The 17,655-nt window shown below is 39.1% G+C and overlaps 1 protein-coding gene across 2 annotated transcripts in view; it reads left to right on the top strand.

Moving 5' to 3' along the window:
• fam91a1 (family with sequence similarity 91 member A1) overlaps positions 1-17,655 on the top strand; it is a 97,547-nt gene that overhangs the window by 23,371 nt on the left and 56,521 nt on the right. For both annotated transcript variants that reach the window (XM_042310577.1, XM_042310578.1), the window contains 5 exons: positions 4,587-4,693; positions 4,882-4,920; positions 7,776-7,888; positions 15,412-15,515; positions 15,696-15,814. In XM_042310577.1, coding sequence (XP_042166511.1) covers positions 4,587-4,693; positions 4,882-4,920; positions 7,776-7,888; positions 15,412-15,515; positions 15,696-15,814 — 482 coding nt within the window. The remainder of the gene's footprint in view (positions 1-4,586; positions 4,694-4,881; positions 4,921-7,775; positions 7,889-15,411; positions 15,516-15,695; positions 15,815-17,655) is intronic.

Genomic DNA, 17,655 nt, shown 5'->3' with positions numbered 1-17,655 from the left:
CATAACTCACTGCCTGTCCTTATTATAGAGCTCCCTGCCTGCTCCCATAACTCACTGCCTGTCCTTATTATAGAGCTCCCTGCCTGCTCCCTTAACTCACTGCCTGTCCTTATTATAGAGCTCCCTGCCTGCTCCCTTAACTCACTGCTAGTCCTTATTATAGAGCTCCCTGCCTGCTCCCATAACTCACTGGTAGTCCTTATTATAGAGCTCCCTGCCTGCTCCCTTAACTCACTGCCTGTCCTTATTATAGAGCTCCCTGCCTGCTCCCATAACTCACTGCCTGTCCTTATTATAGAGCTCCCTGCCTGCTCCCATAACTCACTGCCTGTCCTTATTATAGAGCTCCCTGCCTGCTCCCATAACTCACTGGTAGTCCTTATTATAAAGCTCCCTGCCTGCTCCCATAACTCACTGGTAGTCCTTATTATAGAGCTCCCTGCCTGCTCCCATAACTCACTGGTAGTCCTTATTATAGAGCTCCCTGCCTGCTCCCATAACTCACTGGTAGTCCTTATTATAGAGCTCCCTGCAGCTCCCTGCAACTCACTGCTAGCCTGCACTGGGAGTCTGGGCTGCATCATGTTAGCTCCACTAACTCACTGCTAGCCTGGGAGTCTGGGCTGCATCATGTTAGCTCCACTAACTCACTGCTAGCCTGGGAGTCTGGGCTCCATCATGTTAGCTCCACTAACTCACTGCTAGCCTGGGAGTCTGGGCTCCATCATGTTAGCTCCACTAACTCACTGCTAGCCTGTAGTCTGGGAGTCTGGGCTGCATCATGTTAGCTCCACTAACTCACTGCTAGCCTGGGAGTCTGGGCTGCATCATGTTAGCTCCACTAACTCACTGCTAGCCTGCACTGGGAGTCTGAGGCTGCATCATGTTAGCTCCACTAACTCACTGCTAGCCTGGGAGTCTGGGCTCCATCATGTTAGCTCCACTAACTCACTGCTAGCCTGGGAGTCTGGGCTCCATCATGTTAGCTCCACTAACTCACTGCTAGCCTGGGAGTCTGGGCTGCATCATGTTAGCTCCACTAACTCACTGCTAGCCTGGGAGTCTGGGCTGCATCATGTTAGCTCCACTAACTCACTGCTAGCCTGCACACAAGTTAACACACTTCAATAATGCGACACGGCATGTAGAAATGTTGAAACTTAATTACAGTTCGCAAAACAATGTCCATACAAGGTAGAATAATGGAAGAAGATACCGGTAGCTTCCAGCTTTGTAGGCCAACTTTCCTTTCTCGCTGACAGATAGCGAATATCAATTCACTACCCTTTGGTACTTAGTTTGTGATAATATGCATCCAAAATTGTATTCACTTAATCGGTGTCTCACGTCTCTCCCAAAGATGATCTTTTGCCTCAACGAACGGACTCCGGGCCGCTCTCTTCTTGCCTTGTGAATGACGTCATTACTGGTTAACGAGACAGCGCACATTTTTTAATAAAAGAAGCTACTTCTATGCAAATGTTGTTGATCAATACAATGAAATAAGTCTTCAATGGAAGAGAAACAGATTGTTGGTCATCTGTAGCCCCATTCGATCAGCCAAAACAAGCTCAATAACTCAATGCCTGCACACACTCCTATTGAACACGTGTCCACCTGTATTGTGGATAGGCCTAGGTTACATATTGATTTACCCAGTTTATCAATAGAGATTTACCATTCATATAAATGACTCCCATTATGTTATGTAATTAGATTGGTAAAAACAAGGTCTAATTGATTCATCTATGCATACATGGCTGTCTCTGAAAAATGTTGACGTAAAATATGTCAAATGTAATGATCTTGAATTCAAGATGCCCAACGATTGACTGGCAAATATGCCTTCTTTTCTTGCCGTGATATCGTGATCGTATCGGGTATTATGATACTAAACCTGCTATTGAGTATTATGATACTAAACCTGCTATTGAGTATTATGATACTAAACCTGCTATTGAGTATTATGATACTAAACCTGCTATTGAGTATTATGATACTAAACCTGCTATTGAGTATTATGATACTAAACCTGCTATTGAGTATTATGATACTAAACCTGCTATTGAGTATTATGATACTAAACCTGCTATTGAGTATTATGATACTAAACCTGGTATTGAGTATTATGATACTAAACCTGGTATTGAGTATTATGATACTAAACCTGGTATCGAGTATTATGATACTAAACCTGGTATTGAGTATTATGATACTAAACCTGGTATCAAAATAAAATGCTGGTATCGTGACAACATTAACACACACCTCTTAGGGTCCTATTTGTCTCATACTGTGTTAGTGGTTTATTCAGCCAGGGATCATGGGTATTGGGGCAGATCCTTGATCTGAGTGAGATAATGGTGTTATTACAAGTCCATTTGGATGGAAAGGCGAGAAAACATTTGGCCCCAAAACATTACCATCTATATCTGCCTGAGGGCTGTGAAGAGGCCCCACAACATTACCATCTATATCTGCCTGAGGGCTGTGAAGAGGCCCCACAACATTACCATCTATATCTGTCTGAGGGCTGTGAAGAGGCCCCACAACATCTATAACTGTCTGAGGGCTGTGAAAGGCCCCACAACATTACCATCTATAACTGTCTGAGGGCTGTGAAGAGGCCCCACAACATCTATAACTGTCTGAGGGCTGTGAAGAGGCCCCACAACATCTATAACTGTCTGAGGGCTGTGAAGAGGCCCCACAACATCTATAACTGTCTGAGGGCTGTGAAGAGGCCCCACAACATCTATAACTGTCTGAGGGCTGTGAAGAGGCCCCACAACATCTATAACTGTCTGAGGGCTGTGAAGAGGCCCCACAACATCTATAACTGTCTGAGGGCTGTGAAGAGGCCCCACAACATCTATAACTGTCTGAGGGCTGTGAAGAGGCCCCACAACATCTATAACTGTCTGAGGGCTGTGAAGAGGCCCCACAACATACAGTTGAAGTCATTAAAAGTCATTAAAACTCGTTTTTCAACCACTCCACACATTTCTTGTTAACAAACTATAGTTTTGGCAAGTCAGTTAGGACATCTACTTTGTGCATGACACAAGTCATTTTTCCAACAATTGTTTACAGACAGATTATTTCACTTATAATTTCTGTATCACAATTCTAGTGGGTCAGAAGTTTACATAGACTAAGTTGACTGTGCCTTTAAACAGCTTGGAAAATTCCAGAAAATTATGTCATGGATTTAGAAGCTTCTGATAGGCTGATTGACATCATTTGAGTCAATTGGAGGTGCACCTGTGGATGTATTTCGAGGCCTACCTTCAAACTCAGTGCCTCTTTGCTTGACATCACAGGAAAATGTAAAGAAATCAGCCAAGACCTCAGAAAAGAATTGTAGACCTCCACAAGTCTGGTTCATCCTTGGGAGCAATTTCCAAATGCCTGAAGGTACCACGTTCATCTGTACGAACAATAGTACGCAAGTATAAACACCATGGGACCACGCAGCCGTCATACCGCTCAGGAAGGAGACGCATTCTGTCTGGTGCAAAAAGTGCAAATCAATCCCAGAACATCAGCAAGGGACCTTGTGAAGATGCTGGAGGAAACAGGTACAGAAGTATCTATATCCACAGTAAAACGAGTCCTATATTGACATAACCTGAAAGGCCGCTCAGCAAGGAAGAAGCCACTGCTCCAAAACTGCCATAAAAAAGCCAGACTACGGTTTGCAACTGCACATGGGGACAAAGATCATACTTTTTAGAGAAATGTCTTCTGGATTGATGAAACAAAAATAGAACTGTTTGGCCATAATGACCATCGTTATGTTTGGAGAAAAAGGGGAGGCTTGCAAGCCGAAGAACACCATCCCAACCATGAAGCATGGGGGTGGCAGCATCATGTTATGGGGTGCTTTGCTGCAGGAGGGACTGGTGCACTTCACAAAATAGATGGCATCATGAGGAAGGAAAATTATTTGGATATATTGAAGCAACACCTCAAGACATCAGTCAGGCAGGAAGTTCAAGCTTGGTTGCAAATGAGTCTTCCAAATGGACAATGACCCCAAGCATACTTCCAAAGTTGTGGAAAAATGGCTTAAGGACAACAAAGTCAAGGTATTGGAGTGGCTACCATAATGCCTTGACCTCAAACCTATAGACAATTTGTTGGCAGAACTGGAAAAGTGTGTGCGAGCAAGGAGGCCTACAAACCTGACTCAGTTACACCAGCTCTGTCAGGAGGAATGGGCCAAAATTCATCCAACTTATTGTGGGAAGCTTGTGGAAGGCTACCCAAAACGTTTGCCCCAAGTTAAACAATTGAAAGGCAATGCTACCAAATACTAATTGAGTGTATGTACAATTCTGACCCACTGGGAATGTAATGAAAGAAATAACATCTGAAATAAATAATTCTCTCTACTATTATTCTGACATTTCACAACCTTAAAATAAAGTGGTTATCCTAACTGACCTAAGACAGGGAATTTTTACTGGGATTAAATGTCAGGAATTGTGATAAACTGAGTTTAAATGTATTTATCTAAGGTGTATGTAAACTGTATTATACAGTATCTTATCTATTCATTAATATTATGCATTATCTCCCAGTTCCTCCTCTGGAAGGCTTCGTGATGAACAGGGTCCAGGGAGACTACTTTGAAACTCTTTTGTACAAAATATTTGTGTCCATCGATGAGCAGACTAATGTGTCAGAGGTAGGTGAAATAATATTTCATCGTGGCCTCGTTGGACCATCCTGGTCTTGAGATCACATTCTGTTTCTTACAGTAGGAGCTTGCAGGATGGTCAAACAAGGCTAATAATTGACTTTTATTGTTGACTTTTTAAAGTGATATCAGTCCCATTTAGTCTTGATCATCTTCCTCTGGTGGTTCTGTTCCAGCTGGCTAATGTTCTGGAGATTGACTTGGGCCTGGTGAAGGTATGTAACACTGTTATATTGTCCGTAGTTACTTATAGGAGTCACTGGATATTATTGGGGCCCATCTGAATGTTATATGTGGTGTGAAGACGTAGAGCACTATATAGGGAATAGGGCTCTGGTTCAAGGTAGAGCACTATATAGGGAATAGGGCTCTGGTCCAAGGTAGAGCACTATATAGGGAATAGGGCTCTGGTCCAAGGTAGAGCACTATATAGGGAAGAGGGCTCTGGTCCAAGGTAGAGCACTATATAGGGAATAGGGCTCTGGTTCAAGGTAGAGCACTATATAGGGAATAGGGCTCTGGTCCAAGGTAGAGCACTATATAGGGAATAGGGCTCTGGTCCAAGGTAGAGCACTATATAGGGAAGAGGGCTCTGGTCCAAGGTAGAGCACTATATAGGGAATAGGGCTCTGGTTCAAGGTAGAGCACTATATAGGGAATAGGGCTCTGGTCCAAGGTAGAGCACTATATAGGGAATAGGGCTCTGGTTCAAGGTAGAGCACTATATAGGGAATAGGGCTCTGGTCCAAGGAATAGGGCTCTGGAGCACTATATAGGGAAGAGGGCTCTGGTCCAAGGTAGAGCACTATATAGGGAAGAGGGCTCTGGTCCAAGGTAGAGCACTATATAGGGAAGAGGGCTCTGGTCCAAGGTAGAGCACTATATAGGGAAGAGGGCTCTGGTTCAAGGTAGAGCACTATATAGGGAATAGGGCTCTGGTCCAAGGTAGTCTTTCCCGCTCTCTCAGTCCCCATCCCTTTCCTGTGTCTTCCCTATATAGGGAATAGGGTGCCATTTGGGGTGCAGTTGCCTGAATTGGAGAAGCCATTATCGTGTCAACACCTTGCTGAAGTTTTAATGGGTTAATTAATGGAATGGTCCTGTCAACACCTGGTGCTGTAGTTTTATTAGGTTAATTAATGGATGGTCCATTGAATGGTCCTGTCAACACCTGGTGCTGTAGTTTTAATATGTTAATTAATGGATGGTCCATTGAATGGGTCCTGTCAACACCTGGTGCTGTAGTTTTAATGGGTTAATTAATGGATGGTCCTGTCAACACCTGGTGCTGTAGTTTTAATAGGTTAATTAATGGATGGTCCTGTCAACACCTGGTGCTGTAGTTTTAATAGGTTAATTAATGGATGGTCCTGTCAACACCTGTTGCTGTAGTTTTAATAGGTTAATTAATGGATGGTCCTGTCAACACCTGGTGCTGCTGGACACTGCTAGCTGGGAACAGAGCTTTACCTGTGCTCACACTGAAGGGGAAATCAGCCATGTCTACATCCCAGATGGCATCCTAAGTTGTGCTCTATATCAGGAATAGGGACACATGCCATATTCTTCAGGACAGCCTTACATTTACTCAGATGATCTAAGATGTTGCTTCGGTAACATCCCCATTAAAGACTGAGTTCATCATTATGTCATTATGTTTTCTGTTGAAAGGATAATGTCCCTGTTCTATATTGAAGATTACTATCGTCATTTGTAGTCATCATATATTTAATATATATATAAGAATATCAGCAGATTTGAAAGTGAAATGTTTTAACTTTCATTGTTGTGTTTTGACAATTCAGCACTGCTGACATTTTGGCTATTGTTGTGCACGACACACACACCCTAGGGTTTAATATTTCCCCCAAATTCTACAAATGTTCCATCCTAATATCCTAGGGCTGCTATTTTTCTCTTGCTCTCTCTCTTTAACTCAGAGCAGTGCTCCCTCAATCTCTCTCTCTCTCTGTCTCTCTCTCTGTCTCTCTCTCTGTCGCTCTCTGTCTCTCTCTCTCTCTGTCTCTGTCTGTCTCTCTCTCTGTCTCTCTCTCTGTCTCCCTCTCTCTGTCTCCCTCTCTCTGTCTCTCTGTCTCTGTCTCTCTGTCTCTCTCTCTGTCTCTCTGTCTGTCTCTCTCTGTCTCTCTGTCTCTCTGTCTGTCTGTCTCTCTCTCTCTCTGTCTGTCTCTCTCTCACTCTCTGTCTGTCTGTCTATCTCTGTCTCTCGCTGTCTCTCTCTCTCTCTGTCTGTCTCGCTCTCTCCGTCTCTGTCTGTCTCTCTCGCTCTCTCTCTGTCTCTCTCGCTCTCTCTCTGTCTCTCTCTCGGTCTGTCTGTCTGTCTGTCTGTCTGTCTGTCTGTCTGTCTGTCTGTCTGTCTGTCTGTCTGTCTGTCTGTCTGTCTGTCTGTCTGTCTGTCTGTCTGTCTGTCTGTCTCTCTCTTTCTCTCTTTCTCTCTGTCTCTCTGTCTCTCTGTCTCTCTGTCTGTCTTTCTCTCTCGCTCTCTCTGTCTGTCTGTCTGTCTCTCTCGCTCTTTCTCCTAGAGCAAGCCTCATTCAATCTAATGGTCTCCTGGGTGAAACTTTCAAACATTTCCCCCATTTCATATTTCCCACTTGTCATTTTAACCTTGAAGGATGTGGTACAAGATGTTTTTAGTTTTCTGTTCTAACCTACTGGCAATAATTTCTTGACTGTAGAATACATTAAAACATTGAGGTTTTTGTGTCTGAGAGAATTTCCTTCGGCAATGAACTTTTAGTTGTTAAATAAGAGCAGGAAACTTTCTCCACAACGTATTCTGTTCTTTTCTGTGTAATCGTAATGATGCAGGGTGTTTTCAGAATAAATTCCTGCAGTGCTTGATAATGATTAGTATAATTGGTGTGAAGGTGGTCTGACCGACCAGCTGTCTTCAGTGGAAGGAGCAGAACAAAGCAGCAACCCATGGATACTAACTTGGCTGACACCGTTCTGTTTGACCCTCATGGCATACCATTGATTAGGAACAGGCTGCTTCTGGCTGTACGCTGTTATTTTAATAGTCCTCTCCTCTCTCCCCTCCCTCTCTCAGAATGCTGTGTCTATGTACTGTCGCCTGGGTTTTGCCCTGAAGAAAGGAAGCTCGTTCAGCGCCGAGCAGCTCCACCCCACATGGAAGACTGCCCCCTCTGTCAACAGACTGAAGTAGGTCTTCAATACCACTATATCACTGCACTACTATATCACTCTACTACTATATCACCACACTACTATATCACTCTACTACTATATCACCACACTACTATATCACTATACTACTATATCACCACACTACTATATCACTATACTACTATATCACTATACTACTATATCACTATACTACTATATCACCACACTACTCTCTCACTATACTACTATATCACAATATCACTATACTACTATATCACCACACTACTATATCACTATACTACTATATCACCACACTACTATATCACCACACTACTATATCACTATACTACTATATCACTACACTACTATATCACCACACTACTATATCACTATACTACTATATCACTACACTACTATACTACTATATCACTACTACTATATCACCATACTACTATCACTATACTACTATATCACCACACTACTATATCACCACACTACTATATCAATACATTACTATATCATTGTACTACTATATCACCACACTACTATATCAACACACTACTATATCACTATACTACTATATCACCACACTACTATATCACTATACTACTATATCACTATATCACTGCACTACTATATCACTATACTACTATATCACCACACTACTATATCACCACACTACTATATCACTATACTACTATATCACTATACTACTATATCACCACGCTACTATATCACCACACTACTATATCACTATACTACTATATCACCACACTACTATATCACTACTCTACTATATCACTGTACTACTATATCACTGTACTACTATATCACCACACTACTATATTACAATATCACTATACTACTATATCACCACACTACTATATCACCACACTACTATATCACTATATCACTACACTACGATATCACCACACTACTATATCGCCACACTACTATATCACGATACTACTATATCACGATACTACTATATCACCACACTACTATATCACTATACTACTATATCACTATATCACTGCACTACTATATCACTACACTACTATATCACTATACTACTATATCACCACACTACTATATCACCACACTACTATATCACTATACTACTATATCACCACGCTACTATATCACCACACTACTATATCACTATACTACTATATCACTATATCACTGCACTACTATATCACTACACTACTATATCACTATACTACTATATCACCACACTACTATATCACTGTACTACTATATCACTATACTACTATATCACCACACTACTATATTACAATATCACCACACTACTATATCACTATATCACAATACTACGATATCACCACACTACTATATCACTATACTACTATATCACTATACTACTATATCACTCTACAAATATATCACCACACTACTATAACACTATATCACTATATCACCACACTACTATATCACTATACTACTATATCACCACACTACTATATTACAATATCACTGTACTACTATATCACTGCACTACTATGCTACTATATCACCACACTACTATATCACTATACTACTATATCACCACACTACTATATCACTATATCACTATACTACTATATCACCACACTACTATATCACTATACTACTACAACACTATATCACCACACTACTATATCACTATACTACTATATCACTGTACTACTATATCACTATACTACTATATCACCACACTACTATATTACAATATCACCACACTACTATATCACCACACTACTATATCACTATATCACAATACTACGATATCACCACACTACTATATCACTATACTACTATATCACCACACTACTATATCACTATACTACTATATCACTATACTACTATATCACTACACTACTATATCACTCTACAAATATATCACCACACTACTATAACACTATATCACTATATCACCACACTACTATATCACTATACTACTATATTACAATATCACTGTACTACTATATCACTGCACTACTATGCTACTATATCACCACACTACTATATCACTATACTACTATATCGCTACACTACTATATCAACCACACTACTATACTACTATATCACCACACTACTATATCACTATACTACTATATCACCACACTACTATATCACTATATCACTATACTACTATATCACCACACTACTATATCACTATACTACTACAACACTATATCACCACACTACTATATCACTATACTACTATATCACCACACTACTATATCACTATACTACTATATCACCACACTACTATATCACTGCACTACTATATAACCATACTACTATATCACCACACTACTATATCACTATACTACTATATCACCACACTACTATATCACTATACTACTACAACACTATCACCACACTACTATATCACTGCACTACTATATCACCACACTACTATATCACTATACTACTATATCACTATACTACTACAACACTATATCACCACACTACTATATCACTATACTACTATATCACCACACTACTATATCACTATACTACTATATCACCACACTACTATATCACTATACTACTACAACACTATCACCACACTACTATATCACTATACTACTATATCACCACACTACTATATCACCACACTACTATATCACTATACTACTACAACACTATCACCACACTACTATATCACTATACTACTATATCACCACACTACTATATCACTATACTACTATATCACCACACTACTCTCTCACTATACTACTATATCACAATATCACTATACTACTATATCACCACACTACTATATCACTATACTACTATATCACAACACTACTATATCACCATACTGCCATCACTATACTACTATATCACTATACTACTATATCACCACACTACTATATCACCACACTACTATATCACTATACTACTATATCACCACACTATTCTCTCACTATACTACTCTATAACAATATCACTATACTACTATATCACCGCACTAAAATATCACTACTCTACTATATCACTGTACTACTATACCACCACACTACTATATCACTATACTACTATATCACCACACTACTATATCACTATATCACTATACTACTATATCACCACACTACGATATCACCACACTACTATATCACCACACTACTATATCACTATACTACTATATCACTGCACTACTATATCACTGCACTACTATATTACAATATCACTATACTACTATATCACTGCACTACTATGCTACTATATCACCACACTACTATATCGCCACACTACTATATCGCCACACTACTATATCACCACACTACTATATCACCATACTACTATATCACAATATCACTATACTACTATATCACCACACTACTATATCACTATACTACTATATCACCACACTACTATATCACAATATCACTATACTACTATATCACCACACTACTATATCACAATATCACTATACTACTATATCACCACACTACTATATCACTATACTACTATATCACCACACTACTATATTACAATATCACCACACTACTATATCACTATACTACTATATCACTGCACTACTATACTACTATGTCACCACACTACTATATCACTATACTACTATATCACCACACTACTATATCACTATACTACTATATCACCACACTACTATATTACAATATCACCACACTACTATATTACAATATCACTATACTACTATATCACTGCACTACTATATCACCACACTACTATATCACTGCACTACTATACCACTATATCACCACACTACTATATCACTATACTACTACAACACTATATCACCACACTACTATATCACTATACTACTATATCACTATACTACTATATCACTACACTACTATATCACTATACTACTATATCACTACACTACTATATCACTCTACTACTATATCACTACACTACTATATCACTCTACTACTATATCACTACACTACTATATCACTATACTACTATATCGCCACACTACTATATCACTATACTACTATATCACCACACTACTATATCACTATACTACTACAACACTATCACCACACTACTATATCACTATACTACTATATCACTATAGTACTATATCACTACACTACTATATCTCTATACTACTATATCACTACACAACTATACTACTATATCACTCTACTACTATATCACCATACTACTATCACTGTACTACTATATCACTATACTACTATATCACCACACTACTATATCACCACACTACTATATATCACTATACTACTATATCACTACACTACTATATCACCACACTACTATATCACTATACTACTATATCACTACACTACTATATCGCCACACTACTATATCGCCACACTACTATATCACTGCACTACTATATCACTATACTACTATATCACCACACTACTATACTACTATATCACTCTACTACTATATCACCATACTACTATCACTGTACTACTATATCACTATACTACTATATCACCACACTACTATATCACCACACCACTATATATCACTATACTACTATATCACTACACTACTATATCACCACACTACTATATCACTATACTACTATATCGCTACACTACTATACTACTATATCACTCTACTACTATATCACCATACTACTATCACTATACTACTATATCACTATACTACTATATCACCACACTACTATATCACCACACTACTATATCACCATACTACTATATCACTATATTACTATATCACCACACTACTCTCTCACTATACTACTATATCACAATATCACTATACTATTATATCACCACACTACAATATCACTACTCTACTATATCACTGTACTACTATATCACCACACTACTATATTACAATATCACTATACTACTATATCACCACACTACTATATCACTATATCACTATACTACTATATCACCACACTACTATATCACTATACTACTATATCACTGCACTACTATATCACCACACTACTATATCACTGCACTACTATACTACTATATCACCACACTACTATATCACTATACTACTACAACACTATATCACCACACTACTATATCACTATACTACTATATCACTACACTACTATATCACTCTACTACTATATCACTACACTACTATATCACTATACTACTATATCACCACACTACTATATCACTATATCACTATACTACTATATCACCACACTACTATATTACAATATCACCACACTACTATATCACTATACTACTATATCACTGCACTACTATACTACTATGTCACCACACTACTATATCACCACACTACTATATCACTATACTACTATATCACCACACTACTATATCACTATATCACTATACTACTATATCACCACACTACTATATTACAATATCACCACTCTACTATATCACTATACTACTATATCACTGCACTACTATATCACTATACTACTATACTACTATATCACCACACTACTATATCACCACACTACTATATCACAATATCACTATACTACTATATCACCACACTACTATATCACTATACTACTATATCACTGCACTACTATGCTACTATATCACCACACTACTATATCACCACACTACTATATCACAATATCACTATACTACTATATCACCACACTACTATATCACTATACTACTATATCACTGCACTACTATGCTACTATATCACCACACTACTATATCGCCACACTACTATATCACCACAGTACTATATCACTATACTACTATATCACGGTACTACTATATCACTATACTACTATACTACTATATCACCACACTACTATATCACCACACTACTATATCACAATATCACTATACTACTATATCACCACACTACTATATCACTATACTACTATATCACCACACTACTATATCACTATACTACTATCACTATACTACTATATCACCACACTACTATATTACAATATCACCACACTACTATATCACTATACTACTATATCACCACACTACTATATCACTATACTACTATATCACCACACTACTATATCACTATACTACTATCACTATACTACTATATCACCACACTACTATATTACAATATCACCACACTACTATATCACCACACTACTATATCACCACACTACTATATTACAATATCACTATACTACTATATCACTGCACTACTATATCACTATACTACTATATCACCACACTACTATATTACAATATCACTATAATACTATATCACTGCACTACTATGCTACTATATCACCACACTACTATATCGCCACACTACTATATCGCCACACTACTATATCACTGCACTACTATATCGCCACACTACTATATCACTGCACTACTATATCACTATACTACTATATCACCACACTACTATATCACTATATCACTATACTACTATATCACTATACTACTATATCACCACACTACTATATCACTGCACTACTATACCACTATACTACTATATCACTGCATTACTATGCTACTATATCACCACACTACTATATCGCCACACTACTATATCACTATACTACTATATCACTACACTACTATATCGCCACACTACTATATCGCCACACTACTATATCACTGCACTACTATATCACTATACTACTATATCACCACACTACTATATCACTATATCACTATACTACTATATCACCACATTACTATATCACTGCACTACTATATCACTGCACTACTATACTACTATATCACCACACTACTATATCACTATACTACTATATCACCACACTACTATATCACTATACTACTATATCACCACACTACTATATTACAATATCACCACACTACTATATCACCACACTACTATATCACTATACTACCAAATCACCACACTACTATATTACAATATCACTATACTACTATATCACAGCACTACTATACTACTATATCACTCTACTACTATATCACCATAGTACTATCACTATACTACTATATCACTACACTACTATATCACCACACTACTATATCAATACATTACTATATCATTATACTAGTATATCACCACACTACTATATCAACAAATTTGATTTGATTTTTACAATATCACTATACTACTATATCACTGCACTACTATACTACTATATCACTACACTACTATATCACCACACTACTACAACACTATATCACTATATCACTGCACTACTATACTACTATATCACTCTACTACTATATCACTACACTACTATATCATCACTGCACTACTATACTACTATATCACTCTACTACTATATCACTACACTACTATATCACCACACTACTACAACACTATATCACTATATCACTGCACTACTATACTACTACAACACTATATATGGTCTTCAATACCACTTCAAGCCTATGGAAGCCTTTTGTGGCAGCCAAATCCACAAACATACACTGCAGGGCTCCCTCTTTGAGCCTCTTTAAAGACTCTTGGGACATGTTAACACAGCACCAAACCCAAGGGAATGTCAATACTCTGAATACAATAGCAGATGTACATGAATAAATCACCTCCACACTATAAGACACACGCCCCTAACCCACACAGGCCTAGTGTTAATGTATGTTCCCCACCCCGTGTCCCAGGAGCACTGTGGACCCCAAACAGATGCTGCTGTCGTGGGAACAGGGAAGTCCTGTGATGGAGGCTGGATCCTCTGCTACAGACACCACCAGCCTGGAGAACCAAGGTGAGAATCTCCACTGTTACCTCCCAGAACACACCACAAGCCCTGGATCTGGCTCAGGCTGCCCAAAGTAACCCCTGAGTAAGGCGGCTCTAGCCTGAACCCAGGTCTGTTTGTGCTGTCTCAAAACAATCCAATCCATAGCATCGTGGGATTATGAGTTCTTCTCTCTCTGTGTGTTAGACAACACCAGTGTGAGCAGCCTGAGTAACCCTGGTCCTGCTGCCCCACCCACCAAGAGGATCGCCTTCCTGTTTGACTCCACCCTCACCGCCTTCCTCATGATGGGGAACCTCTCTCCGGTACGTACCCTAACCTCTGTCCCCTAACCCTTGATAATATTATAGTGTTATTATAGATACTATGTTAGTAGATTATAATATTATCAAATCAAAGTTTATTTGTCACGTGCGCCGAATACAACAGGTGTAGACCTTACAGTAAAATGCTTCCAGGCCCTAACCAACAGTGCAATTTTAAGTAAAAAAAATAGGTATTAGGTGAACAATAGATAAGTAAAGAAATAAAAACAACAGTAGGAAGACAGTGAAAATAACAGTAGCGAGGCTATGTACAGTAGAGGGGCTATGTACAGTAGAGGGGCTATGTACAGTAGAGGGGCTATGTACAGTAGAGGGGCTATGTACAGTAGAGGGGCTATGTACAGTAGAGGGGCTATGTACAGTAGAGGGGCTATGTACAGTAGAGGGGCTATGTACAGGTGGTACCGGTACAGAGTCGATGTGCGGGGGCACAGGGATTAAACTAATCATGTAAACTTTAACTAGGAAGTCGGGGCACCATGGGAAAATGTTTATAGAGTCTCTCTTTCCCGAATCGACACTTCAGATATCTTCATATCTTATCAAAATAGTCACTTATTAATGAATTATTATTGCCTCATCTGTTCTCATTACTGAATGTCGCAAACCTTTGTATATCTGCAAGAACCCTAGTCTAAATCATGAATGGTCATGTAGCCAACACTACAGCCAACACTACAGCTATCTGGTCACCGTGGCCTATATAGCTGTAGTTCTTATTAACCATTTCTAGTTAGAAGGTTAACATCACATTACATCTTTTCACAAATAGTTTCATGTTTGATCACATACATTTCAAAATATTTAGATGCCAACCTGACAGCTGGGAAATGTGCACTTTAAGAGATACAGTTGTGTGTTTCCTGTCCTTCATGAGATCACCAAATGAAACACACTCGTCATGACTGTCCCTTTAGTGTCCACGGACCATTCCCACATTCTCAAAAATAGAAATATTGTTTACTTATTCAAACTTTTGATGTCCAAGTGTCTCTGTGTTCCACAGTTTACATTCCAAGCTCGAACATGACAGAGCAGAGCGTGTTTTATGACCGACCATAAAACAGTTGACTTCCCGCTCTCCCCCCCCCACTCTACGAGAGAGAGAGCACACTGTAGAGAGGACCCACAGTAACCTGATCCTTCAGATCATCACACAAGAGTTATGACAGAGTACTGGTAGGAGTAATAGGAGGGGTAGTAGTAGTGGTAGGAGGAGTAGCAGTAGTAGCAGCAGCAGTAGTAGTAGCAGCAATAGTAGTAGTAGTAGTAGTAGTAGTAGTAGTAGTAGTAGTAGCAGCAGCAGTAGTAGCAGCAGCAGCAGTAGTAGTAGCAGCAGCAGCAGTAGTAGTAGTAGCAGCAGCAGTAGTAGCAGCAGCAGCAGTAGTAGCAGCAGTAGTAGCAGCAGCAGCAATAGTAGCAGAAGCAGCAATAGTAGCAGCAGCAGCAGTAGCAGCAGCAGCAATAGTAGTAGTAGTAGTAGTAGCAGCAATAGTAGCAGCAGCAGCAGCAGCAATAGTAGTAGTAGTAGCAGCAGCAGCAAGTAGTAGTAGCAGCAGCAGCAAAGTAGTAGCAGCAGCAGTAGTAGCAGCAGCAGCAATAGTTAGCAGCAGCAGCAATAGTAGCAGCAGCAGCAGCAGTAGTAGCAGCAGCAGCAGTAGTAGCAGCAGCAGCAATAGTAGCAGCAGCAGCAATAGTAGCAGCAGCAGCAATAGTAGTAGTAGTAGCAGCAGCAATAGTAGCAGTAGTAGTAGCAGCAATAGTAGTAGCAGCAATAGTAGTAGCAGCAATAGTAGTAGCAGTAGTAGTAGTAGCAGCAG

This window comes from Oncorhynchus tshawytscha, linkage group LG31 (genome assembly GCF_018296145.1).
Source record: "Oncorhynchus tshawytscha isolate Ot180627B linkage group LG31, Otsh_v2.0, whole genome shotgun sequence".
Classification (NCBI taxonomy): Eukaryota; Metazoa; Chordata; class Actinopteri; order Salmoniformes; family Salmonidae; genus Oncorhynchus; species Oncorhynchus tshawytscha.
This window is presented reverse-complemented; position numbering and strand designations above follow the sequence as displayed.